This window comes from Oncorhynchus clarkii, chromosome 20, assembly GCF_045791955.1.
Source record: "Oncorhynchus clarkii lewisi isolate Uvic-CL-2024 chromosome 20, UVic_Ocla_1.0, whole genome shotgun sequence".
NCBI classification, from domain to species: Eukaryota; Metazoa; Chordata; class Actinopteri; order Salmoniformes; family Salmonidae; genus Oncorhynchus; species Oncorhynchus clarkii.
This window is the reverse complement of record NC_092166.1, coordinates 26,015,331-26,040,641: the sequence shown is the minus strand read 5'-3', so window position 1 is coordinate 26,040,641 and position 25,311 is coordinate 26,015,331. Positions and strand designations below refer to the sequence as shown.

The window sequence follows — 25,311 nt, the reverse complement described above, 5'->3', positions numbered from 1 at the left end:
TCGGGTCACTCACCTAACTGTGTTGTGTCGTGTCATTTCCTGTGACTCCCAACAGATCCAGAGTGTTCTCTCGAGAGGGAATTGGAGGATGGTGAGGCTGAGGCCGGGTCTAGGCGTTTGAGGAAGAGGCTTCTCTCTCCAGAGGAAGGCAAGGAGGGGGAGGACGACGACGAGGAGGCCGCGCTGCACAGCTGCGACAGCTGCCGGCAGGTGTTCGAGTCGCTGAGCGATCTCACCGAACACAAGATTAATCAATGCCAGCTGACAGGTAAACAACGCTCAGCCCACCGAGCCCTCCTCCATTCCCTCTACTCTTCAGCTCTACCTCTGCCATTCCAGTCTTCCCATTGGAGAATACCGGCATACACAGTGTGCTGGGTGCAACACACACCAAACATAAGGGACTTCAGTACTAGTCTACCTTCGATGAATAGTGCATGCCATGAAATTGGTGGATGTCCAATACGACACACTACACAAATGGAGAGGAGAGGAGAGGGGACAACAACCCATATCTTTATTCATCACCACCATAATTACCAATCACACACACAGAAAATCCCCCTTAGTTTTGCAATAATCAGAGTATTTAGGCACCACACTACACTCCACCAATCCACAGCAGTCAGATTCTCGAGTAGTCAAAGCCAATGTCATCGAGTCCTCACGAGTAACCAGACCTCCTCTGTAAGTGGATCCCTACGGTAGTGAGGTCCCTCCTGTTACTGTGGAGGAATCCTCCATTTCTACTGGGACCCTGAGAGGGAGAAGAGAGAAGGAAGGGTGCCATTGGCAGACTGTCATTGAACATGTGATGGATGAAAAGAGCACTGCTATAAATACTCTGACAAGGTGGCTCAGAGAACTAATGATGTGAGCTGCTGAAGGTTTCCTCCATGTGATTCTCATGGAGTTGGTGCCCTCCTTTATCCCCGTCCTGTCCCGTCCTGTCCCATGTTGAGAAGAACAGTCTGTGAAGATTTAGACTTCCTTTATTTTAGGAGTATAAAATGTAATTGGGAGAGGGGGGGTACATTAAGTATTTCCCAATCAGACAGCAGTACAGACTCTCCTCCGTTTATACTCAGACATAGTTTCATTTCATATTTTGCAACCCGCAACCAGCCGACCACAAATTATAGGGTAGGACTGCTTCAGAGTGGTCTCAGATTTCCAAACAACCAGAAAGATATCCCACATCAGTGTTACAAATATTTTCTATTGACTGGAAGCCTGACTCACTGAATGGAGTTGTTTTTGTCTGTGTCTCTGCATGCTCCCTCACCCGCTCACACCTTTGTGGGTGGATATATGTACATATATGTACAGTACCAATCAAAAGTTTGGACACGCCTACTCATTCAAGGGTTTGTACGCTAGCGTCCCACCTCGTCAACAGCCAGTGACGAAATCGCCAAATTCAAAACAACAGAAATTCCATAATTAAAATTCCTCAAACATATAATTATTTTAAACTATTTTAAGATACACCTGTTGTAAATCCAGCTACAGTGTCCGATTTCAAAAAGGCTTTACGACGAAATCACACCAAACGATTATGTTAGGTCAGAGCCAAGTCACAGAAAAACACAGCCATTTTACCAGCCAAAGAGAGGAGTCACAAAAAGCAGAAATAGAGATAAAATTAATCACTAACCTTTGATGATCTTCATCAGATGACACTCATAGGACTTCATGTATGTTTTGTTTGGTAAAGTTCATATTTATATCCAAAAATCTGAGTTTACATTGGTGCGTTTTGTTCAGTAGTTCCAAAACATCCGGTGATTTTGCAGAGAGCCACATCAATTCACAGAAATACTCATAAACATAAACTCAATAAACTTTGCTAAAAATACAACCGTTATGCATGGAATTTTAGATCCACTTCTCCTTAATGCAACCACTGTGTCAGATTTCAAAAAAACTTTACGGAAAAAGCACACCATGCAATAATCTGAGTACAGCGCTCAGAGACCAAAACAACCCAAACAGATATCCACCATGTTGTGTAGTCAACAGAAGTCAGAAATAGCATTATAAACATATAAATTCACTTACCTTTGATGATCTTCATCAGAATGCACTCACAGGAATCCCAGTTCCACAATAAATGTTTGTTTTGTTCGATAATGTCCATAATTTATTTCCAAATACCTCCTTTTTGTTCGCTCGTTTAGCCCATTAATCAAAATTCATGAGGCGCGATCACTAGGTGCAGACGAAAATGCAAAAAGTTCCGTTACAGTCCGTAGAAACATGTCAAACGATGTATAGAATCAATTTTTAGGATGTTTTTAACATAAATCTTCAATACTGTTCCAACTGGAGAATTCCTTTGTCTGTAGAATTGCAATGAAACGCAAGCTAACTCTCACGTGAACACGCGTGGTCAACTCATGCCTCTCTGGCAGACCTCTGACTCAATCCCCTCTCATTCGCCCCCACTTCACAGTAGAAGCCTCAAACAAGGTTCTAAACACTGTTGACATCTAGTGGAAGCCTTAGGAAGTGCAATATGACCCCATAGACACTGTATATTCGATAGGCAATGAGTTGAAAAACTACAAACCTAAGATTTCCCACTTCCTGGCTGAATTTTTTCTCAGGTTTTTGCCTGCCATATGAGTTCTGTTATACTCACAGACATCATTCAAACAGTTTTCTATCCAAATATACTAATTATAAGCATATTCTAGCTTTTATGGCTGAGTAGCAGGCAGTTTAATTTGGGCACGCTTTTCATCCAAAATTCCCAATGCTGCCCCCTACCCTAGAGAAGTTAAAGTTGAGCCAGCAGCATACCACCCTGCATACCACTGCTGGCTTGCTTCTGAATCTAAGCAGGGTTGGTCCTGGTCAGTTCCTGGATAGGAGACCAGATGCTGATGGAAGTGGTGTTGGAGGGCCAGTAGGAGGCACTCTTTCCTCTGATCTAAACAATATCCCAATGCCCCAGGGCAGTGATTGGGACACTGCCCTGTGTAGGGTGCCGTCTTTCGGGTGGGACATTAAACGGGTGTCCTGACTCTCTGAGGTCATTAAAGATCCCATGGCACTTATCGTAAGGGTGTTAACCCCGGTGTCCTGGCTAAATTCCCAATCTGGCCCTCATACCATCACGGTCACCTAATAATCCCCAGTTTACAATTGGCTCATTCATCCCCCTCCTCTCCCTGTAACTATTCCCCAGGTCATTGCTGCAAATGAGAACGTGTTCTCAGTCAACTTACCTGGTAAAATAACGGATAAATAAAATGTAAAATAAAGTAGCCACCCTTTGCCTTGATGACAGCTTTGCACACTCTTAGCATTCTCTCAACCAGCTTCACCTGGAATGCTTTTAAAACAGTCTTGAAGGAATTCCCACATATGCTGAGCACTTCTTGGCTGCTTTTCCTCCACTCTGCGGTCCAACTCATCCCAAACCATCTCAATTGGGTTGAGGTCGCTGGATTGTGGAGGTCAGGTCATCTGATGCACCACTCCATCACTCTACTTATTGGTCAAATAGCCCTTACACAGCCTGGAGGTGTGTTGGGTCATTGTCCTGTTGAAAAATAATTGATAGTCCCACTAAGCGCAAACCAGATGGGATGGTGTATCGCTGCAGAATATTGTGGTAGCAATGCTGGTTAAGTTTGCCTTGAATTCTAAATAAATTACAGACAGTGTCATCAGCAAAGCACCCCACACCATCACACCTCTTCCTCCATGCTTCACCATGGGAAGTACACATGCGGAGATCATCCATTCACCTACTCTGCATCTCACAAAGACATGGCAGATGGAAATACAAATCTAGAAATTTGGACTCATCAGACCAAAGGGCAGATTTCCATCATTCTAGTGTCCATTGCTCGAGTTTCTTGGCCCAAGCAAGTCTTCTTATTATTGGTGTCCTTCAGTAGTGGTTTCAATTCAAATCAAATGTTATTGTTCACATACACATGGTTAGCAGATGTTAATGCGAGTGTAGCGAAATACTTGTGCTTCTAATTCCGACTATGCAGTAATATCTTACAATTAATCTAACAAATTCACAACAAGTACCTTATACACATAGATACACACAAATGTAGAGGGATGAATAAGTATATCTACATATAAATATATGGATGAGCGATGGCCGAGCGGCATAGGCAAGATGCAGTAGATGGTATAGAAATAGAATACAGTATATACATATGAGATGAGTAATGTAGGATATGTAAACATTATTAAAGTGACGTTATTTAACGTGACTAGTGATACCTTTATTAAGTCCTTTTATTAAAGTGGCCAGAGATTTGAGTCTGTATGTTGGCAGAAGCCTCTCTGTTAGTGATGGCTGTTTAACAGTCTGATGGCCTTGAGATAGAAGCTGTTTTTCAGTCTCTTGGGCCCAGCTTTGATGCACCTGTACTGACCTCGCCTTCTGGATGAGAGTGGGGTGAACAGGCACTGGCTCGGGTGGTTGTTGTCCTTGATTATCTTTTTGGCCTTCCTGTGACATTGGGTGGTGTAGGTGTCCTGGAGGGCACATAGTTTGACCCCAGTGATGCGTTGTGCAGACCGCACTATCTTCTGGAGAGCCTTGAGGGCGGTGCAACTGCCGTACCACGAGGTGATACAGTCCGACAGGATGCTCTGTAAAAGTTTGTGAGTGATTTAAATGACAAGCCACATTTCTTCAGCCTCCTGAGGTTGAAGAGGCGCTGTTGGGCCTTCTTCACCACACTGTCTGTGTGCATGGACCATTTCAGTTTGTCCGTGATGTGTACGCCAAGTAACTTAAAACTTTCCACCTTCTCCACTACTGTCCCATCGATGAGGATGGGGGGGTGCTCCCTCTGCTGTTTCCTGAAGTTCCTGAATCTACTTTATTTTGTTGACGTTGAGTGTGAGTCTATTTTCCTGACACCACACTCTGAGGGCCCTCACCTCCTCCCTGTAGGCAGTCTCATCATTATTGGTAATCAGGCCTACCACTGTAGTGTTGTCTGTAAATTTGATGATTGAGTTGCAATCGTGCATGGCCACGCAGTCATGGTTGAACAGGGAGTACAGGAGAGGGCTGAAAACGCACCTTTGTGGTGCCCAGTGTTGAGGATCTTCACTACATACACTGAGGTTGGAGTCATTAAAACTCCACAAATTTCATGTAAACAAACTATAGTTTTGGCAAGTCGGTTAGGACATCTACTTTGTGCAAAACACAATACATTTTTCCAACAATTCTTTACAAACATTTACAGACAACACTACAGTGGTAGGCCTGATTACCAATAATGATGAGACTGCCTACAGGGAGGAGGTGAGGGCCCTCAGAGTGTGGTGTCAGGAAAATAGACTCACACTCATGTGGCTTGTCCTTTAAACAGGCACAGTCCACAGCATCATGTTGTGGTTGTGCTTTGCTGCAGGAGGGACTGGTGCACTTCACAAAATAGATGGCATCATGAGGTAGGAAAATTACGTGGATATATAGAATCAACATCTCAAGACATCAGTCAGGAAGATAAAGCTTGGTCGCAAATGGGACTTCCAAATGGATAATGACCCCAAGCATACTTCCAAAGTTGTGGCAAAATGGCTTAAGGACAACAAAGTCAAGGTATTAGAGTGGCCATCACAAAACCCTGACCTCAATCCACTAGAAAATTTGCAGGCAGAACTGAAAAGGCGTGTGTGATCAAGGAGGCCTACAAACCTGACTCAGTTACACCAGCTCTGTCAGGAGGAATGGGCCAAAATTCACCCAACTTATTGTAGGGTGCTTGTGGAAGGTTACCTGAAACGTTTGACCCAAGTTAAACAATTTAAAGGCAATGCAATGCTACCAAATACTAATTGAGTGTATGTAAACTTCTGACCCAATGGGAATGTGCTTATGCTGAAATAAGTCATTCTTTCTGCTATTATTCTGACATTTCACATTCTTAAAATAAAGTGGTGATCCTAACTGACCTAAGACAGGGAATTTTTTACTAGGATTAAATTTCAGGAATTGTGAAAAATGTGTTTAAATGTATATGGCTGAGGTGTATGTAAACTTCGACTTCAACTATATACATATACAGTGGGGCAAAAAAGTATTTTGTCAGCCACCAATTGTGCAAGTTCTCCCACTTAAAAAGATGAGATAGGCCTGTAATTTTCATCATAGGTACACTTCAACTATGACAGACAAAATGAGAAAAAAAAATCCAGAAAATCACATTGTAGGATTTTTAATGAATTTATTTGCAAATTATGGTGGAAAATATGGATTTGGTCACCTACAAACAAGCAAGATTTCTGGCTCTCACAGACCTGTAACTTCTTATTTAAGAGGCTCCTCTCTCCTCCACTCGTTACCTGTATTAATGGCACCTGTTTGAACTTGTTATCAGTATAAAAGACACCTGTCCACAACCTCAAACAGTCACACTCCAAACTCCACTATGGCCAAGACCAAAGAGCTGTCAAAGGACACCAGAAACAAAACTGTAGACCTGCACCAGGCTGGGAAGACTGAATCTGCAATAGGTAAGCAGCTTGGTTTGAAGAAATCAACTGTGGGAGCAATTATTAGGAAATGGAAGACATACAAGACCACTGATAATCTCCCTCGATCTGGGGCTCCACGCAAGATCTCACCCCGTGGGGTCAAAATGCTTTGGGGCTGTTTTTCTGCAAAGGAACCAGGACGACTGATCCGTGTAAAGGAAAGAATGAATGGGGTCATGTATCGTTAGATTTTGAGTGAAAACCTCCTTCCATCAGCAAGGGCATTGAAGATTAAACGTGGCTGGGTCTTTCAGCATGACAATGATCCCAAACACACCGCCCGGGCAACGAAGGAGTGGCTTCGTAAGAAGCATTTCAAGGTCCTGGAGTGGCCTAGCCAGTCTCCAGATCTCAACCCCATAGAAAATCTTTGGAGGGAGTTGAAAGACCGTGTTGCCCAGCAACAGCCCCAAAACATCACTGCTCTAGAGGAGATCTGCATGGAGGAATGGGCCAAAATACCAGCAACAGTATGTGAAAACCTTGTGAAGACTTACAGAAAACGTTTGACCTCTGTCATTGCCAACAAAGGGTATATAACAAAGTATTGAGATAAACTTTTGTTATTGACCAAATACCTATTTTCCACCATAATTTGCAAATAAATTCATAAAAAATCCTCCAATGTGATATTCTGGATTTTTTTTCCGCATTGTGTCTGTCATGGTTGAAGTGTACCTATGATGAAAATTACAGGCCTCTCTCATCTTTTTAAGTGGGAGAACTTGCACAATTGGTGGCTGACTAAATACCTTTTTGCCCCACTGTATATATTCCCACAAAATTTGTGAAGTAGGCCTTTATTACCCGAAAAAACTCTTCCCCTCCCCCCTCAAAAGTAAACTCATCAGCCCCCCCAATCCATAAAACCAATATTGATTCCAGCACATTATATTTGGCATACACATGAAATCATTGCGCTATGGTCATTTTAGTACTAGTCGAGGAGGAAAGAAGCTCATGCTGTACCATTGACTTCAAACTTTTTTTCCAATTATACTAGCTTTTTGATTTGTTTGATTGCTCACCTTTTTTCCTATTATGTTCTGATTGGCAACAACGGGAGGTATATTTATATTGGCACCGTTAAAGGACTGAAAGGTTTTTTTTAGATATTTTTTTTTTTTTAGCATTTTGAGCAAAACAATAGCCAAACATGTTCTCACTCATTAGACAGGGTCATCCATTATCTTGACAGGGTCATCCATTATCTTGACAGGGTCACAATGAACAACTCTGGCATATTATTTCTCCGATAATTAAGTAAATGCCTTTATTAATGTCAATCTCACAGACAAATAAGTCTTAATTGCTGAATGCTGGAGTTTGGCTCAGAGCCCCTGTGGAAGCCAAACAAAAGGAATGTAATTGGCATTAGGGTATTGTGATTGTGCACAACCACTCTATTACTATTCAAACAGAGAGAGAGAGAGAGAGAGAGAGAGAGAGAGAGAGAGAAGAAACTTACAGGATACTGTGTGTGTATGTGTGTGTGTGTATGTGTGTGTGTGTGTGTGTGTGTGTGTGTGTGTGTGTGTGTGTGTGTGTGTGTGTGTGTGTGTGTGTGTGTATGTGTGTGTGTGCGTCTGTGCGTGCGTTTGTGTTTTTTTCAGTCTGGAATCTTCTCAGAGATTTCCTATGTGGCATTATGTAGACATCCATGACCAATTAATCTGCTTTACATCGACTTTCAGCTCACAGATGGATCCTTTATTAAAACCACTTTCTAATCAACAACCAGCACCTGCTGAATCCTCCACTTCTACAATCACTTTTTCATGTTTTATTTTTAGGAAACACATTAACTGGAACCAACCCTGATATTGAGAATTAGTAGGATTTTGTGGAAAGTTTAGGAAGGGTTGTTTTTATTTAGTTAGTCTCGTGAATATTTACCATACTCTATTTCAGAATGCATGCACAGGGATGTGTATACCCATGCAAGCACATACACATTACAAACCCACACTCCCAAACCCACACTCCCACTATCCCTTAGTAACTAAACCTTCCAACAGTATCCACAGTTGAAAGAACAAACAATCTCCAAAGACCCTGCTGCTGTAGCATACAGTATCTACTAGACCACGCCCGACAGACAAGAGAGAGAGATGTAACATGTCACCCCGATCAATGGCTGCCATTGTCTCCCCACTGTCTGGCCGAGGTATAACACCTCTCTATGCACTTAAGCCGTGACCACTGCAGTGCGCTAAGGGAGCACGGGGGTATGGATTGCCTCGTGCCCCCCCGATGTGATCGGTGCTATCGATCGTGCTAATGCTGGACTGCGGAGGAAGGCGAGAGAGAGCCTGGGAGAGGGAGACGGGAGAGGAGGGAGAGTGCTGCAGGAATGTGTCCCCAGAGACAGTGTCTTGGGCTTGGGCAGGGCTGCAGGAATGCTTCCCCGGAGGGAGACTTCCAGTGTTCCAGTACAGGCTGGGGTGGAAGGCAAGGCAGGGCTGGAATAATGCTTCTCCGGAGACACAAGAGTGAAGAGGGTTGGAGAGGCTGGGCTGGAGGAATGCTCCCCCAAAGCGTCCCTCTAACTATGGGGTAGGACTGGAGGGGCTCCAGGGGCTCCGGGGGGCTGGGTGTGGGGGTAGATGGGGTGGGTGGGTGGGTGGGTGGGGTCTCCCTCCAGGCTCCAGGATGGCTGCGGATCAGGTTTCTGTGTTGGGATCAGCATCCTGCCGTCAGGGCTTTAAGCTTCCCAGGGGAGGAGGAAGGAGAGAGAGGAGAGGCCTTTTATTCCGTAGGCCTCTCTTTCTCTCTCAATTCACTTCAATTCAAGGGCTTTATTGGCATGGGAAACATATGTTAACATTGCCAAAGTAAGTGAAGTAGATAATAAACAAAAGTTAAATAAACAATAAAAATGAGCAGTAAACATTACACTCACAGAAGTTCCAAAAGAATAAAGACATTACAAATGTCATATTATGTCTATATACAGTGTTGTAACATTGTGTAAATAGTTCAAGTACAAAAGGGAAAGTAAATAAACATAAATATGGGTTGTATTTACAATACTCTTTGTTCTTCACTGGTTGCCCTTTTCTTGTGGCAAAAGGTCACACATCTTGCTGCTGTGATGGCACACTGTGGTATTTCACCCAGTAGATATGGGAGTTGATCAAAATTGGGTTTGTTTTCAAATTATTTGTGGATTTGTGTAATCTGAGGGAAATATGTTTCTCAAATGGTCTTACATTTGGCAGGAGGTTAGGAAGTGCAGCTCAGTTTCCACCTCATTTTGTGCACATAGCCTGTCTTCTCTTGAGAGCCATGTCTGCCTACGGCGGCCGAGCAATGCTATGCTCACTGAGTCTGTACATAGTCAAAGCTTTCCTTAAGTTTGGGTCAGTCACAGCGGTCAGGTATTCTGCCACTGTGTACTCTCTGTTTAGGGCCAAGTATCATTCTAGTTTGATCTGTTTTTTTGTTAATTCTTTCCAATAATTCTTTATCAGGTAATTAATTACCTTTTTGTTTTCTCATGAATTGGTTGGGTCTAATTGTGTTGTTGTGCTGGGGCTCTGTGTGGTCTGTTTGTGTTTGTGAACAGAGCCCCAGTACCAGCTTGCTTAGGGGACTCATCTCCAGGTTCATCTCTCTGTAGGTGATGGCTTTGTTATGGAAGGTTTGGGAATCGCTTCCTTTTAGGTGGTTGTAGAATTTAACGGCTCTTGTCTGGATTTTGATAATTAGCGGGTATCGGCCTAATTCTCCTCTCCATGCATTATTTGGAGTCTCAATTTGGTTTTTGTCCCATTTTGTGAATTAGTGGTTAGTGAGCGGACCCCAGACCTCACAACCATAAAGGGCAATGGGTTCTATAACTGATTCAAGTATTTTCAGCCAGATCCGAATTGGTATGTCAAATTTGATGTTCCTTTTGATGGCATAGAATGCCCTTCTTGCCTTGTCTCTCAGCTCTTTCACAGCTTTGTGTAAATTAGGGAAAGGGAATGTGAAAGGGGGATATCTAGTCAGTTGTACAACTGAATGCATTCAACTGAAATGTGTCTTCCGCCTTTAACCCAACCCCTCTGAATCAGAATTACCTGTGATGCTGATGTTTAGGCTGAGGTATGTATAGTTTTTTTTGTTTGCTCTAGGGCAATGGTGTCTATATGGAATTTGTATTTGTGGTCCTGGCGACTGGATCTTTTTTTGAACACCATTATTTTTGTCTTACTGAGATTTACTGTCAGGGCCCAGGTCTGTCAGGGCCCAGGTCTGTCAGGGCCCAGGTCTGGGAGAATCTGTGCATAAGATCTAGGTGCTGCTGTAGGCCCTCCTTGGTTGGTGACAGAAGCACCAGATCATCAGCAAACAGTAGACATTTGACTTCAGATTCTGGTAGGGTGATGCTGGGTGCTGCAGACTGTTCTAGTTCCCTCGCCAATTTGTTGAAGAGGGTGGGACTTAAGCTGCATCCCTGTCTCACCCCACGGCCCTGTGGAAAGAAATATGTGTGTCTTTTGCCAATTTTAACCGCAGACTATCGCTCTTGCGCTCACACTTTGTCTCTCCACAACTATAACAGTGTAATGGCATGTAAGAAAATATACACTCAGGACTTATAGTAGCCCTTACTGTCTTTACGTAAATGAAGACAATGGCATCAGCACTGATTTTAATTCAAAAGATAGAAAATTTCAAAAAATGTATTATCCTACTGAACACTGCTGCTGGAGACATTTGAATATCACAGTGCTGTCATCATAGTGGCCATTCTTTCATTACTGGCCTGCTCCCTAGTGCAACACCTTTTCTTGTGTCCTTCACTAGAGAAAAGGGCACAGCTCGACCCTCAGGAGAGATCTGTGGTCTGCTATTTTAACCCTCTTTGAAATGACCTTTTTAATAAGTGTCTCTCTCTCTGTTTTCCTGCCAGCCACTGTGAAAGCAAAAAGAGCATGTCTTCTGCTTCCCTCAGATAAAGAAATCAATCATAAAAAGAGAACTGGGCCTTACATGGATTTAAATTATGTCGATTCTTTACTTTTTCTGCTCTTGCTTGTGGAGATTTAGCGATGCAGTCAACATCCGATAAAATAAATGTTTGATTTATGAGAAAAGTATATTAATGTACTTTGAGAAAATGAGATGCATTATTTCCTACCAGACAATTCAGGCAATACTGCAGCTATTTGATGGGAATTGGTAGGAACATACGTAGGAGTAGGAGGGCTGTTTCTGTTCTCTCAGTTGAGGATTTAGCGTAGTTTATTTTTAAGCATTTAGATACAGATTTAAATGACAGTAAGTCACACTGAATATGTTCGCCTTGTCTGACTTTGTACACTAACATGTTGGTTTGAAGTACATAATAGTTATTTAACATTTAAAGTCTTTGGGTCAGCGGCATGGAAATGTCCTGTAATAACCACAACAATGATGAACTAGTCTCTGGCAGACCGTGTTTTGTAATAACTGTTTGGCTGAACTTGGGTTTTTTTCCACTAAGAAAAAAAGCATGTATTGATCCAACAGCTGCTCTGCGGCTGCCAAGAAGAATGCGCCAATGAACTGCAAATACTTTATTTTCTTCAAAAGCCTTTTGAGACACTGAGAAAGAGAGAGAGGTGACACGAGCAGCCCTGATTAGCCCAACTCTGAGCTTTTTGCCGTTCATCAGAAATTCCGGCTGGGCGTCTTGTGACTTGCCAGTACAAAGGGTGGCACAGTGATTACAAGGCTTTGAAAGGGGGAGAGGCGGTCAGGGGAGAATAGCAGCGACTTTTGGCACAACACAGCCACTGAAAAGAGACCTCATGGTAGAGTGAGCTCTCAGAATTAGGCTGGAGTCTTTCCCTTGTGTGTTTGTGTGTGTGTGTGCACGTGCGTGCATGCGTGCGTGTGTGCGTGCGTGTGCGCGTGTGTGTGTGAAGTAGTTGATCTGACTCCTTAGTGTAGCGGCCCCTTGTGTTTCCTCTCTGTGCGACGGAGCCAGTAACATTAACAGGAGTGTCATTAGGAATTCAAAGCATATTCCCTCTTGAGGACGCCCTCTTCCTCTCTCCCCTGTGCTTCACACCGCACAAATTATGCACCATATAAAGTATTCATTGGTCTTTGTCAGCCGTGATCTGCAGTTTCTGCAGAAACACAATCAAAATAATAATGGATGAGTCTGTTTGTTTGTGCCTGTGTAGGAGACAGACATAATTATCTGATGGCCAACTTGGACCAGCTCAGCAGCTCGGCTTCTCTATGTCCTTTTTCGGTACCTCCTTCATAATCATGTCTCTATCTATTGCCATCTCTCCCTCCATCCCCTCCCCCCTCTCGCTCTCTCTCTCTCTCTGTCTCACTCACTCACTTACACGCACCGACACACATACCTACAATCATAGTAAACACACAGACACACACACCTGCACACATCTGCATGCTTGGACTTTCCAGCGGAGACTAAACATAATTTTTAGCCCGAGGGGTTCTGTGTCTTTAACATTCATCCACATGACCTCCTTTGAAATCAGATGGCGATAGAGGAGCACGGTTGATAGGCTAATGTAATGGGAAGGATGCAGATAATATCATGTAAGTAGCCATATAATATCAGGTATATTCCGTGAAATGACGTATTTGTATTTGCAACACTGTTGTGGTTTGCCCTGTTTTTATCTATGGTCTGTTTGTCATTATCAGACACATCACTAGGATGACGTTTGACTGAGGCCCGGTCATGGTGAAGCTCTCTCTCTCTCTCTCTCTCTCTCTCTCTCTCTCTCTCTCTCTCTCTCTCTCTCTCTCTCTCTGGCCCTGCTTGCTCTTTGTTCACTCTCCTGCTCAGCCTCTGAGTCAGGCAGAAGAATGGCACATTAAATCTTAATAGGACTGCGTCTGGCCATGTTGAATTGCAGAGCGTGTTAAGCCGGCGCTTTCCTCCCTCTTGGCACGCGCTCGTGGAAGTGGAAAACAATTGAATAAAAGAAAACGCTCCCTCGCTTTGTAACACCGATTGACTCTGGCTGCTAGGCTGAAGCCATGAGATGACCGACTCCTTCTCCCTGACGGAGAGAGAGAGTGTTACACACAAATGACTTAAGCCCCTGGTAAAGACACCCTAACACAAATGACTTTATCCCTCACAGCACATAGGCATACAGTACGATCCAAGTAGGTACAGGATTTACCCTGCCACCTACATTGAAGCCAGAATGCCGAGTTCCCTGTCTAGAGACTGAACCAAGAATGACATCAGACCTCACATAAACACTATTGCAAAACATGAACCTCCATGTTGGGGTGATGCTGCCGTGAAAAGACTAGACGCAAGAGAGAGAGGGAACAGCAGACAGGCAGTATTTCCAGCAGGGAAATGTATGATAGGATAGAGGGACAGACAGCACTGGTAGGCAGCATGGTGTATGCAGGCAGGGCATCTTTGTTGAAACGTCAGAGGTGGTAATTACCGGGTGATGGAGTTGACTGGTTGTGTGTCCAGCGCACGGTGCTGCTGGATGGGGCTGCAGGAGGCAGATAAGACCCCCGCGCTGGAGCTTATCTCGGAGAACCAAGAAGCACCATGCCCTGCCAGGCAAATCCAGAGCATGACCCACCGTCTGCATCTAGCCCTTGATTTATTAACGACATCATTAATGCCAGACAGGTTACGTGCACTGACTCTCCGACGAGAGAAAAACAAACAAAGTCTAAATTCCTGGATGCTCAAGTCAGTCGACCGCCCCAGTGCCTAAAGAGCCTAGGTACTGGTTGGTTGACGTGTTTTGAGAGTGAGGAGGTTGCGTGCCCCAGGAATTCAAATGATTGTATTTTTTTGGTTTCGCTCAAACTTGCTGCTGCTCACCAAATAATTATATAGAGAAACACAACTAGACATATGTGGGAAAAAGCCAAATAATGAATCTTGAAACATTATGAACTGTGTGTCTGGGCTATATTTTGTTTGTTTTTAATGCTCTGTGAAAGGTCGATTTTTCAGTTGTTCCACTACCTACAGACTCCATTTATTCAAGATGTGTGTGAACTTAGGTGTATGTGGTATATGTATTACTACCATAGAGGTGACATAGCTACTATGCATAAATATTCAATAATAAATATGTTAATTGAATGTATCAATAACAGCCTTATCAATTCATATAAACACGTGGCTGTTCCTTGGTAATAAATGCAGTCCTTTACCAATCTGACCAGAAACCTTAACATTACCTCAAGATGATCTTTTTTTCATCTGATAACATGTTTTTGTTTGCAGTCATTATATTTCCTTTGATCAAAAATCCACCCTAACAGGTGTCTGGCGTGCCGGTGGCAAATGAACGCTCGCTAGCTTGCTCCGGTTAGAATTAATAAACAATCACGTGGCGTGTGAAACATGAACAAACACACCCAGCGCGTAATTAGCACTCAGTATTAGCATATCAAATGCCAAGGAGCTTTTCAGGGCTGCTGTGCTTTCTTAAGATACTGTGCGTCTGTCTGGAATCCGTATGGGACCAAATGAGGGCTTTGGAAACAGGGGAGTTTGCTGTACGGCACTGTGCTTAGAGAACATGGCACCTAGTCCTAAAAGAGCCCTAGCACTGGCTTTTAGACCTTACAAGCTGTTAATGCTTACTAATGAAAAGGTCACAGGATTTTTTTGCCTACGTCTGTGTGGAAATGTACTGCACATTGATCCCCAAAGGGCTTTTTCCTGAGACACATACGGCTTTGCCAAACTGTCCGGCCAGCAATGCGGTGGGAAGGAGGGAAGTATGGAGGGAAGGGAGGGGGGCGGTGGAAAGAGTGACTGGTCCGACAGGTTTATGTGTCCCCGCGGGCTGTATTCTGTGGACCGGGCTGGACCCACAGGAAGGAACAGAGCCAGCTGTGTGACGGCATCCTGCTGGCCTGCTGGCCACTGAGCTTCAGGAACTCTGGGCCTGGATTCATAAAGTAATGTCTCAGTGTGCTGGTCTACGATCAGGTGCCCTTTGTCTATATAACCAATTATCATTATGACCTAAAAGGCTAAACTTAACTTTTACTCTGAGATGTTTGTCAATACAGGCACTATCAAAGTCCCAGTGTTTCCCTACCTCCTCCAACTCCTCCACCTCACCTCCCAGGGGTTGTTGTTGTTGGCCAGGCCAGTGGGATGGTGTCTGGGGTGGGGCGGTGAGGGCCAGAGCAGCCCCCCCCCCCCGCCCCTTCTCCAGGATGGGGAGTTCACCGCCCATCAATAAATATTTTCTAAGAAAATAAATTTGCAGTATTTTTATAATCATTTTTTAAAGCTGGAAAGTGGTGGTTTCATAAATTCATTTTTATGTGCAAGATGGGTCTTTTTCAGGGTCTCTCAGGGTACCCGCTGGATTGTGCTTTGGCAGGACAAACACCACGGTGTGTGTGTGCCCTTGTACCTAACCCATAGTGTCAGGTATCTGGAGATGTCCTCTTATGCTTCAGAGTAGTGGGTTGGGGTGTGAGGGGATTGGCGGGGGGGGGGGGGGGGGGGGGTCTATTTACTGCTGTGAATGTAAAGGTCATCCAATCGATACATCTCACACCTTCACACTTGATTGATTGGCTGGGGGGGGGGAGAGTCAGCCAATCAATTTGATCAGAGATGGAGTCTCTCCTAACAGATAGCCACCTGGCTTGTGGTTGGTTAGAATTCTGCAGAGGGTTGCGCTGTGTGCCAGGTTTGGCCGTGACTCTGCACTAAACTGAGGCATTAAAACCCCTGATTGAATAGTAACTCGCCACCTGTGGTACTGTAGCCCAGCGCTAAATCAGTCACTGTTTTAAAGTGAGCAAAGAACCAACCACCTGCAGTCTTCACTACGACCAACCTTTACAGCCACAATAACATCCAGCCATTTAAATCAGCTTCATTCTGTATTCACTGGATGTACACGACAACAACAAAACATCTCATTTAGAAAAATAGCTCAAAGGAAGTGTCAGCCCAGAGACACTGGGTTGTTGTAAAGGGAGAGGATTAGGACATCATGTGCCCTTAGTCAAAGCATGAGGCATCTTGTCTTTCTCCACATCGTGGGCTGGGTTTTTTCCCACAAATAGTGTCAACACACCAAAAACCTAACGTGTGATTGGATTTTAATCCGATAGCATTATTATTCCTGTTTCCCATTGGCCATCCATTACTCTCACATGGCGCCTGTGTGGGTGGTGATTGCCCAATCAGCATCCGGACCTTATTCCATAGAGCATGCTTCCGTTTGCGTCCCTTAAACCCTGTGAGATCCTCTCTCTCTCTCTGTACTCCACCGACAGAATGCCTAATTCCAAAGTAAACTGATTGTTCTCACCAACAAGATTACACTGTGATGATGTTATCCAAATGAGACAGTGCTATCTGCCATGGATGCAACCAGGGCAGGCTAGGAGGAGGAGGATGCTCACCCCAAGATGACTGATCAGCATGCTAAGAGAAAGGAGTGAGGGAGGTGGGAGAAAATAAAAGAACCCTCCCACACAAGTGAGTGAGAGAGATCGAAGGAGTGCGAGAGAGAGAGTTGTCGGAGTAGGGGTAAGCAGCAGAAATGTAATTTGCTTCTCACCTCAGGCGACTGGGCTCTGAGGCTAGTAAATATGCAAACATGGCCATCAATATGCACAGGCTGGATGATTACTAATCTCCACTGCAGGTCCTTTCAGGAGCATCATGTACCGTGCAATGTGAGGTGGAGGAAGAGGAGGAGGGGGCTAGAGGCCAATGCAGCCATTAGATCATGGTCAGATCATGACTGGTTAGACAGAGGCTTATGAAATGTATAAGATCAGGACTTCCATACAAGCTGGGCTCTGGGCTGCATTCAATATGGCAACATTGTGCAACAGTTATCTACATTTGGAAAACTATTTGAATATAATTCTAGATTGCTGATGTACTGTAGATTACTGAGAATTTTCAAGATTAAGAAGATTTTCTCACACATTTTAAACAAACAGACATGGCTTAAAAACAAAGAACAAATGACAATAACTCGTTAACTTCGTTTTAAAGAGCACAACCTCTTCTTTAATATGACACCACATTCATGTCATTTTGTCTTCCATTGTGTAAAAACTATTAACACTCAACACAACAAATAAACCAAGAGTATTTAAATTGTAGTACATTTGACCAAATTACTCACCCAAGTATAATTTATTATAAATATTTTGAAAATAATTCAAAATGTGGCCAGGGGACAATATTCAAAGAGTATTTCAAAACCCACACAAAGTAGTCTTATTTGATTGGCAAGGATTCTTACTTCTTTAACAATGTAAAAACAACTATTCAGAGACTTTCAAAATGTAGATAACCTCTTTCAATAACATTTAGTACAGACCAGGCCTGACACAAAATGTAGAAATAGTAGCCCACATTGACAACAATTCAGTGAATGCAACAAGTATTAGATAGACAGAGAGAAGATAGAAAACACAGCTACTGTTCAGAGACGATGTTATTTCCCGATGAGATTTGTAGGACAAATGAATGTCATGATGTCACTTGAGTGTTTGAATTTAGCATACAACATACCATCGCATTTCTTGAGTCACCGCCCCATCCTACAAAATGGCACGAAATAGTACTTTGACAACAATTCAGTAAATGCAGTAAGTAATAGATCGGAAAAGATCCAGAGAACAAATGTAAATGCACAAACACAAAGTAGACTATTGGATTGACAAAGATTCTTAATTCTGTAACATTGTAAAAATGAAAATAAACTATTTAGAGACTATTTCATAATGTAGATGACCTCTCTCAATAAGATTTAGCACAGGCCAGACCTGACACAAAATGTTGAAATAGTAGCCTTCTTTGACAGCAATTCAATGAATGCAGACACATACAGAGAGAAGATACAAAGCACAATTTTAAAAAGTACACCCATTCACATTTCACACGGTCACTTTAGTGTTTGCATTTAACCTACGGCATGTCTGGAAGCACGGCCCCGTCCTGCAAAGTGGCGCAGAACACGTAGAGCACCCAAAGGAGGTTTCTACACATCTCCCACTCTTTGCCCTGCGTCCACTATGGATGCACACCACACACCCTCTCTTGTCCCCTTTAAATTTCACCAGGGAGTGGTGTGCTTTCTAATGATGAGTAACAACTCGGTCCACACCCCCTGGTGCCGTACTTCTTGCACACTGTAGCCATCACAAAGTGGATGCACAAGCTGCATTTTGAATGCCTTTATACTACAGTTTCTGGGAAGGGGCCTTTGCTGGTCTACTAACGCCACCCATACTCTATATGCACTATATGGCCAAAAGTATGTGGACACCCCTTTAAACTAGTATTCCCGTTGCTGACAGGTGTATAAAATTGAGCACACAGCCACACAATCTCCATAGACAAACATTGGCAGTAGAATGGACGTATTGAAGAGCTCAGTGACTTTCAACTTGGCACCGTCATAGGATGCCACCTTTCCAACATGTTAGTTTATCAAATTTCTGCCCTGCTAGAGCTGCCCCGGTCAACTGTAAGTGCTCTTATTGTGAATTGGAAACAGTTAGGAGCAACAACGGCTCAGCCGCGAAGTGGTAGGCCACACAAGCTCACAGAATGAGACCGCCGAGTGCTGAAGCGTGTAGCGCATAAAAATTGACAGTCCTTGGTTGCAACACCCACTACCCAGTTCTAAACTGCCACTGGAAGCAACGCAAGTTCGTCGGGAGCTTCATGAAATGGGTTTCCATGGCCGAGCAGCGCACAGAAGCCTAAGATCACCATGCGCAATGCCAAGCGTCAGCTGGAGTGGTGTAAAGCTCGCCGCCATTGGACTCTGGAGCAGTGGAAATGTGTTCTCTGGAGTGATGAATCATGCTTCACCATCTGGCAGTCCAACGGAAGTATCTTGGTTTGGCGGATGCCAGGAGAATACTACCTGCCCGAATGCATAGTGCCAATTGTAAAGTTTGGTGGAGGATGAATAATGGTCTGGTGCTGTTTTTCATGGTTCGGGCTAGGCCCCTTAGTTCCAGTGAAGGAAAATCTTAACACTACAGCATACAATGATATTCTAGACAATTTGTGCTTCCAACTTTGTAGCAACAGTTTGGGGAAGGCCCTTTCCTGTTTCAGCATGACAATGCCCCCGTGCACAAAGTGAGGTCCATACAGAAATGGTTTGTTGAGATCGGTGTGGAAGAACTTGACTGGCCTGCACTCTGCCCTGACCTCAACCCCATCGAAAACCTTTGGGATGAATTGGAATGGCAACTGCGAGCCAGGCCTAATAGTGCCCGACCTCACTAATGCTTTTGTGGCTGAATGGAAGCAAATCCCTGCAGAAATGTTCCCACGTATAGTGGAAAGCCTTCCCAGAAGAGTGGAGGCTGTTATAGCAGCAAAGGGGGGACCAACTCCATGTGAATGCCCATGATTTTGGAATGAGATGTTCGACGAGCAGGTGTCCACATATTTTTGGCCATGTAGTGTATGTAGTAATGTGCCACGCAACCACTTTGAGCAGCTATGTAGGTACATACAGTTTGAAGATCCAAATTCAACAGATGAGACAGACAAATTGGCAAAAGTAAAATGTTTTGTGATAACAAATTGGTAGTTACAGTCTTGTCCCATCGCTGCAACTCCCTTACGGACTCGGGAGAGGCGAAGGTCGAGTGTCCTGTGTCCTCCCAAACACAACCCTGCCAAGCCGGCACCCAGCCCACCACCAGGAGATGCTAGAGCACAATGGGACAAGGGCATACCGGCCGGCCAAACACTCCCCTAACCCGGACGACGCTGGGTCAATTGTGCACCGCCTCATAGGTCTCCCGATCATGGCTGGCTGTGACACAGCCTGGGATCGAACCCGGGTCTGTAGTGCCTTTGACCACTGCACCACTCGGGAGGCCCTTGCACAAAGTAAACTGTGTGGTACAAGGGTGATGAGTGAGACTTGGGGCAGACAGATTCCATGGAAACATGGGAAGGGAATACCTAGTCCGTTGCACAACTGAATTTATTCTATCAAAATTAATCTTCCGTATTTAACCCAACCCCTCTGAATCAGAAAGGTATGTGGGACTGCCTTAATCGACATCCACGGCGCCCGGGAAGCAGTTGTTGGGGGTTAACTGCCAGCAGATTTTCCCACCTTGCCGGCTCTGGGGATTAAAACCAGTGACCTTTCGGTTACTGGCCCAACGCTGTAAACTGCTAGGCTATCTGCAGCCCTCTGGTGTGCTCTCCCTCTTTCAGTCATTCTCCCTCTCCAACCTCCTCTCCATGTTCCTCTCCCTCCTCTTCCTCTCTCCCTTCACTCTCTTCTCGCTGCACATCTCTGTCCCTCCAATCATCTCCAACACCGATTTCACCCTGCCTTCTGCTGCTGAGCCCTGACTCTCCCCATCACTTCCATTGCTTTCATTGAGAAAGAGAGAGAGAGAGAGAGAGAGAGAATTGTAGTCAGGATCATAATCTCTCTCTCTCTGTCTGTCTGTCTTTCTTTCTTTCACTTACACACACTCTCTTTCTTGCTTTTCTTTTTCTCAGCCATACACAAACTAATAATCACCTCATAGTGGTTTCCATAAAAAAGGGTGTGTTTCAACACACCTCCCATTACTTACTTAATTACATACACGCACACGCACGCATGCACGCACGCACGCACACACACACACACACACACACACACACACACACACACACACACACACACACACACACACACACACACACACACACACACACACACACACACACACACACACACACACACACACACACACACACACACAGTATAATCATGTGGTACCCCAGGAAGAGTAGCTGCTGCATGTAGCTAATGGGTTTGGGTTATGGTTCATTGTTTACCACATGGCCTCACATGTGAACCCTTAAAGAGATGATGGGTGGGGCTTAAGTCTTAAGAGGGCGTGAACGATGCTGAACAGGTGTAGACAGAGAAGAGCTCTCCAGTAGGTGTACCAACACATTCAAGGCTGGGGTTACAAGTTTATCAACGGTCAAATGACTTTCCCATTGTTCCTTAACCTCAGTGTGTGATATACCATTTTGCAGCTCTGAGTCTTTACTTTTATCCAATGTCAAAAACATGGTCGGTTACATGTATGTTTTGTCGGACTTCTGTATAATCAGACAGGATAGAGCACACACGAAGACGTTCATAAATATGTTCGCAGTTGACCAGCAGGGTTAGATTATAAGCGTAAAGGCTATGGGACACACACTTCAAGACCCATGGTCAGATTACTGAGTTAGCTGGTTGTCTTTGTATGGGGTGAGTGAGACCATCAAGTGACAGCGTGGCAAGCAAAGCACAATGTTGCCGCCTCCACTCCACTCTCGTTTTCTAGCCTGACGGACAACTTCAGAATTAGATCATTGTTAGCTGATAATTGACCAAGCTGGGACATTTTCCAAATGAATAGCACCGGTATAAACAGGACAAAACAAGAAACCTGTTCGCTGGCTATGTAAACAAATATCATTGCAGCTCAATATCATTTGACCTCTGCGCGAGCTTCTACCATAACACGACTGTTAAACAAGCTGCCGAATAATAGGAAAATGAGGCAATGAATAGCTTATAAATATCTGCAAACACGACAAACCATTACCTAAATCCAACAGATAAACACAAAGGAATCTACTCTCTTCTTCGTGGCTAGTTAGCTGGTTGTCTGTATGCCTAACGTTAAGTAGTGAAAGTGACAGGGCTGACGTTTTTCGCGAGCACAGCACACATTTACAGCCACACAACTTTTCTAGCTGGCCTGGCAGACAAACCTGACCTAGCAAGCAGCTTGAGTCATTACCGTACAAATGTATTCGGTAGAAATGACAAAACAAGCAACTAGTTAACCAATTACACATTGCCCACAGCTAAACACTGCTCCACCAATGATGTGCTCGCCTGTATTAACCCGGTGATCATGACAGGACTGGCCTCTTCCGCGCCCTCTTTTTGAGGAATGAAGTGAAAAGTGAACAAGAAAACAGGATGTTAGCAAGTTCATTTTGCAATATTGACAAATATATTATTGTTAGAAAAACAAGGCCATTCACTGCCTCTATGGCTGTTGATGGCCGCTATGTGTTCTAAAGGGTTCAAGTAAATTAACCTTGTTTTCAACCCCTAGTCTCTTTAGCATGGAGAATGGACTCAGTCCTCGTCTGATGTTAGCTCTGCTCTGACAAGGCCCAGTAGTTTACTAGCCAATTGTTATTCCCTGTCTGTAATGCCGGATTAAACAGCCTAGAGGACAGACACACACACACACAGACACAAGCAGCAGCAGAAGGCAGGCAGTGGGCTGCAGTCATTAGGTGTGTGCATGGCTTATGCAGACAGCCAGATAAACCAGATGCCTCGTGATGGCCAGGGGTCATCTCTCTCTACCAGGACATGCTGTTGATGTCCTTGGCTCTCTCTCTCTCTCTCTCTCTCTCTCTCTCTCTCTCTCTCTTTCTCTTTCTCTCTCTTTCCCTCTCCTTCTTTCTTGCTCTCTATTGCTTTTTTCTCCCTCACGATTTCTCTCTCTCTCTCTCCCTTCCTTTCTCTCTCTATCTCTCTCTCTGGCTCTTTCTTTCTTCCTTCTCCTCCCTCTCTCGCTCTCTCTCTCTCTCTCTCTCTCTCTCTCCCTCGCTCGGTGCTATACAGCCATCACACACACAAAGGTGTATGTTGGTGCTTAGTACTGAAGAACCTGTCAGTTATCAGGAAGGAAGGGAGGAGACAGGGGAGTTGTCCATGGCCCTAGTCTTAATGCCTGAGGGTGTGCTACGTGTGGAGGATAGCTAATGCTCACAATAGCTACCTCAGTTTGCAGGTGAACAGGTTCTCATTTTGTGAGACTTAACTGTGTTTGAATTACAGCTCCTATGGGGAAATATGATGACTTTCTATGATAAAAGGAGGTGTGTTAAATGCAACAACATGTATAAGAACATTTCTGTGAAACTCTGCAGCGGAACCTTGTAAAACACACACACAACCTAACCTTGGTGTATGATCTCTCTGACATTGACTACTTTCCTAGGTTGGCGTATCAGAGAGTGAGCTATCTTTCCTCCCTCTCTGCAGTGAGCACATACGGCTTGAGGATGTTTACCTGGCATGGTGCCTGTTGTAGCTACCCTCCTGTAGAGAAGAGCCTGGCCAGGCTAGTGTGTGTGTGTGTGTGTGTGTGTGTGTGTGTGTGTGTGTGTGTGTGTGTGTGTGTGTGTGTGTGTGTGTGTGTGTGTGTGTGTGTGTGTGTGTGTGTGTGTGTGTGTGTGTGTGTGTGTGTGTGTGTGTGTATGAGATCATTAGTAATGTACTGGTCTGAGCATACTTTATCATGTCTGGATGAGATCTGTCTCCAATGTTAGCTTTTATTTTCAGGAATGGAGTTGAATGTGTACGAGTGCGTGCACGCTGCTATGCCCTCAGACGTGAACTGAACTATCCATCTATCCACCCATCCATCTTCCCTCCTTCCTTCCCTCCATTCATTTACTCATCTATCCATTTATCTATCTCTGGCTGGTGGCTGAAGGGCCGTGTCTCTTTGTGGCCCTGGTAATCTGGACCAATTTCCTCTGCAATTTATTTCCCCGCCAACCTCTTCAAGCAGCAGCTGCCTTCTCAAGGTAGAGCCACTCAGCTTTACAAAACCCTGCACCCCCCCCCCCAATCCCCAATCACACTCTTTTGTTTGTTTGTTGTTAAGCCATCTCTCTCTGGCTGATGTTCCTATACAGGGACCGGGTAGAATTTGATATCGTCGTCCCTTTCTGCATCACTAGACCCTGATACCTCAAATCACATTTGTTTACCTTTCCTCTCTTCCCATCCTTTATCCATTGCCATTGTTTTCCTCTCTTTCTTAGCTAGTGTTTTACTCTTCCATCTTATATAATGTATCATCTCCCTATTCTAACTTTCTTTCTCCTTATTTTTCTCTCTCCGTTTTGCCTCTTTAGCTCTCTTTGCCTCCATCTTTTCTCTCTCTCTATCCCTCCCTCCAGCCAGTCATTCACTCTCTGCCAGCCTCATTTATCTCCCTCCATAACCCTCTCTTTCTCCCTTTCTCTCCCTCCCTCCATCCTGTCATTATCTTTCTCCAACTCCCTCCCTCCCTCCATCCATCCATCCATCCATCCATCCATCCATCCAACCATTCCTCTATCTCTCTCTCTCGCTCTCTCTCCCTCCATCCTGTCATTCTCGCTCTCCCTCTCTCCCTGCTTGGCTCCTCAGTATTCCGCTGCTGTCTCATGTGGAGTGATTTTGCCCAGACACGTCTGGCTCTGGGTAAAGTGCAGTCCCTAGAGAGCGTGCTCCGCAGCCCCCAGGTCGCCGGCACCATGAATACATTATGATCCCCATTTCCATCCTGTTGCCACGGCAGCACTTTCGGAGCCGCAGGACGATTAAGACGTACACACATCGTCGATAGCCTGTTTTGGCCTTTGATCAGATTCCATCGCTGGTCTGGGTCTGGGTGGTTAGGACAGAGGGAGACGAGACAAAGATGGATGGTAGTTGCGTGCATGTGGTCAAGTTGACTACCTGCCAAACATTTATTGAAACGCACCCATACCACCATCTCCTATTCCTCCTCGACATCATTCCTTGCCTGAAACCATTTTCCTCCCTTACCATCTATGCTTCAGTTCTTCCTCCTCTCCTCTTTTCCTCCTCTCCTACTCTACAGTTCAGCATCTCTTTCTTTTCTTTTCTGGTCTCCAATATTTCCCTTTCCTCCCTCACCTTTTTTGTTGGTTTTTTTTTTCCTTTGGTGTGGAGGATGATGTATAAAACA

General features: G+C 44.5%; 1 protein-coding gene across 8 annotated transcripts in view; it reads left to right on the top strand.

Moving 5' to 3' along the window:
- Nucleotides 1–25,311, top strand: part of LOC139376132 (zinc finger protein 521-like) — a 143,076-nt gene that overhangs the window by 20,806 nt on the left and 96,959 nt on the right. For 5 of the 8 annotated variants that reach the window (XM_071118358.1, XM_071118357.1, XM_071118351.1 and 2 more), the window contains one exon: nt 56–268. The exons of the other annotated variants lie outside the window; for them this stretch is intronic. Coding sequence is in view for 3 of the 5 variants with exons in the window: in XM_071118351.1 (XP_070974452.1) it covers nt 56–268 (213 nt within the window). In the remaining 2 variants the exon portion in view is untranslated. The remainder of the gene's footprint in view (nt 1–55; nt 269–25,311) is intronic. 8 annotated transcript variants of the gene reach the window in all.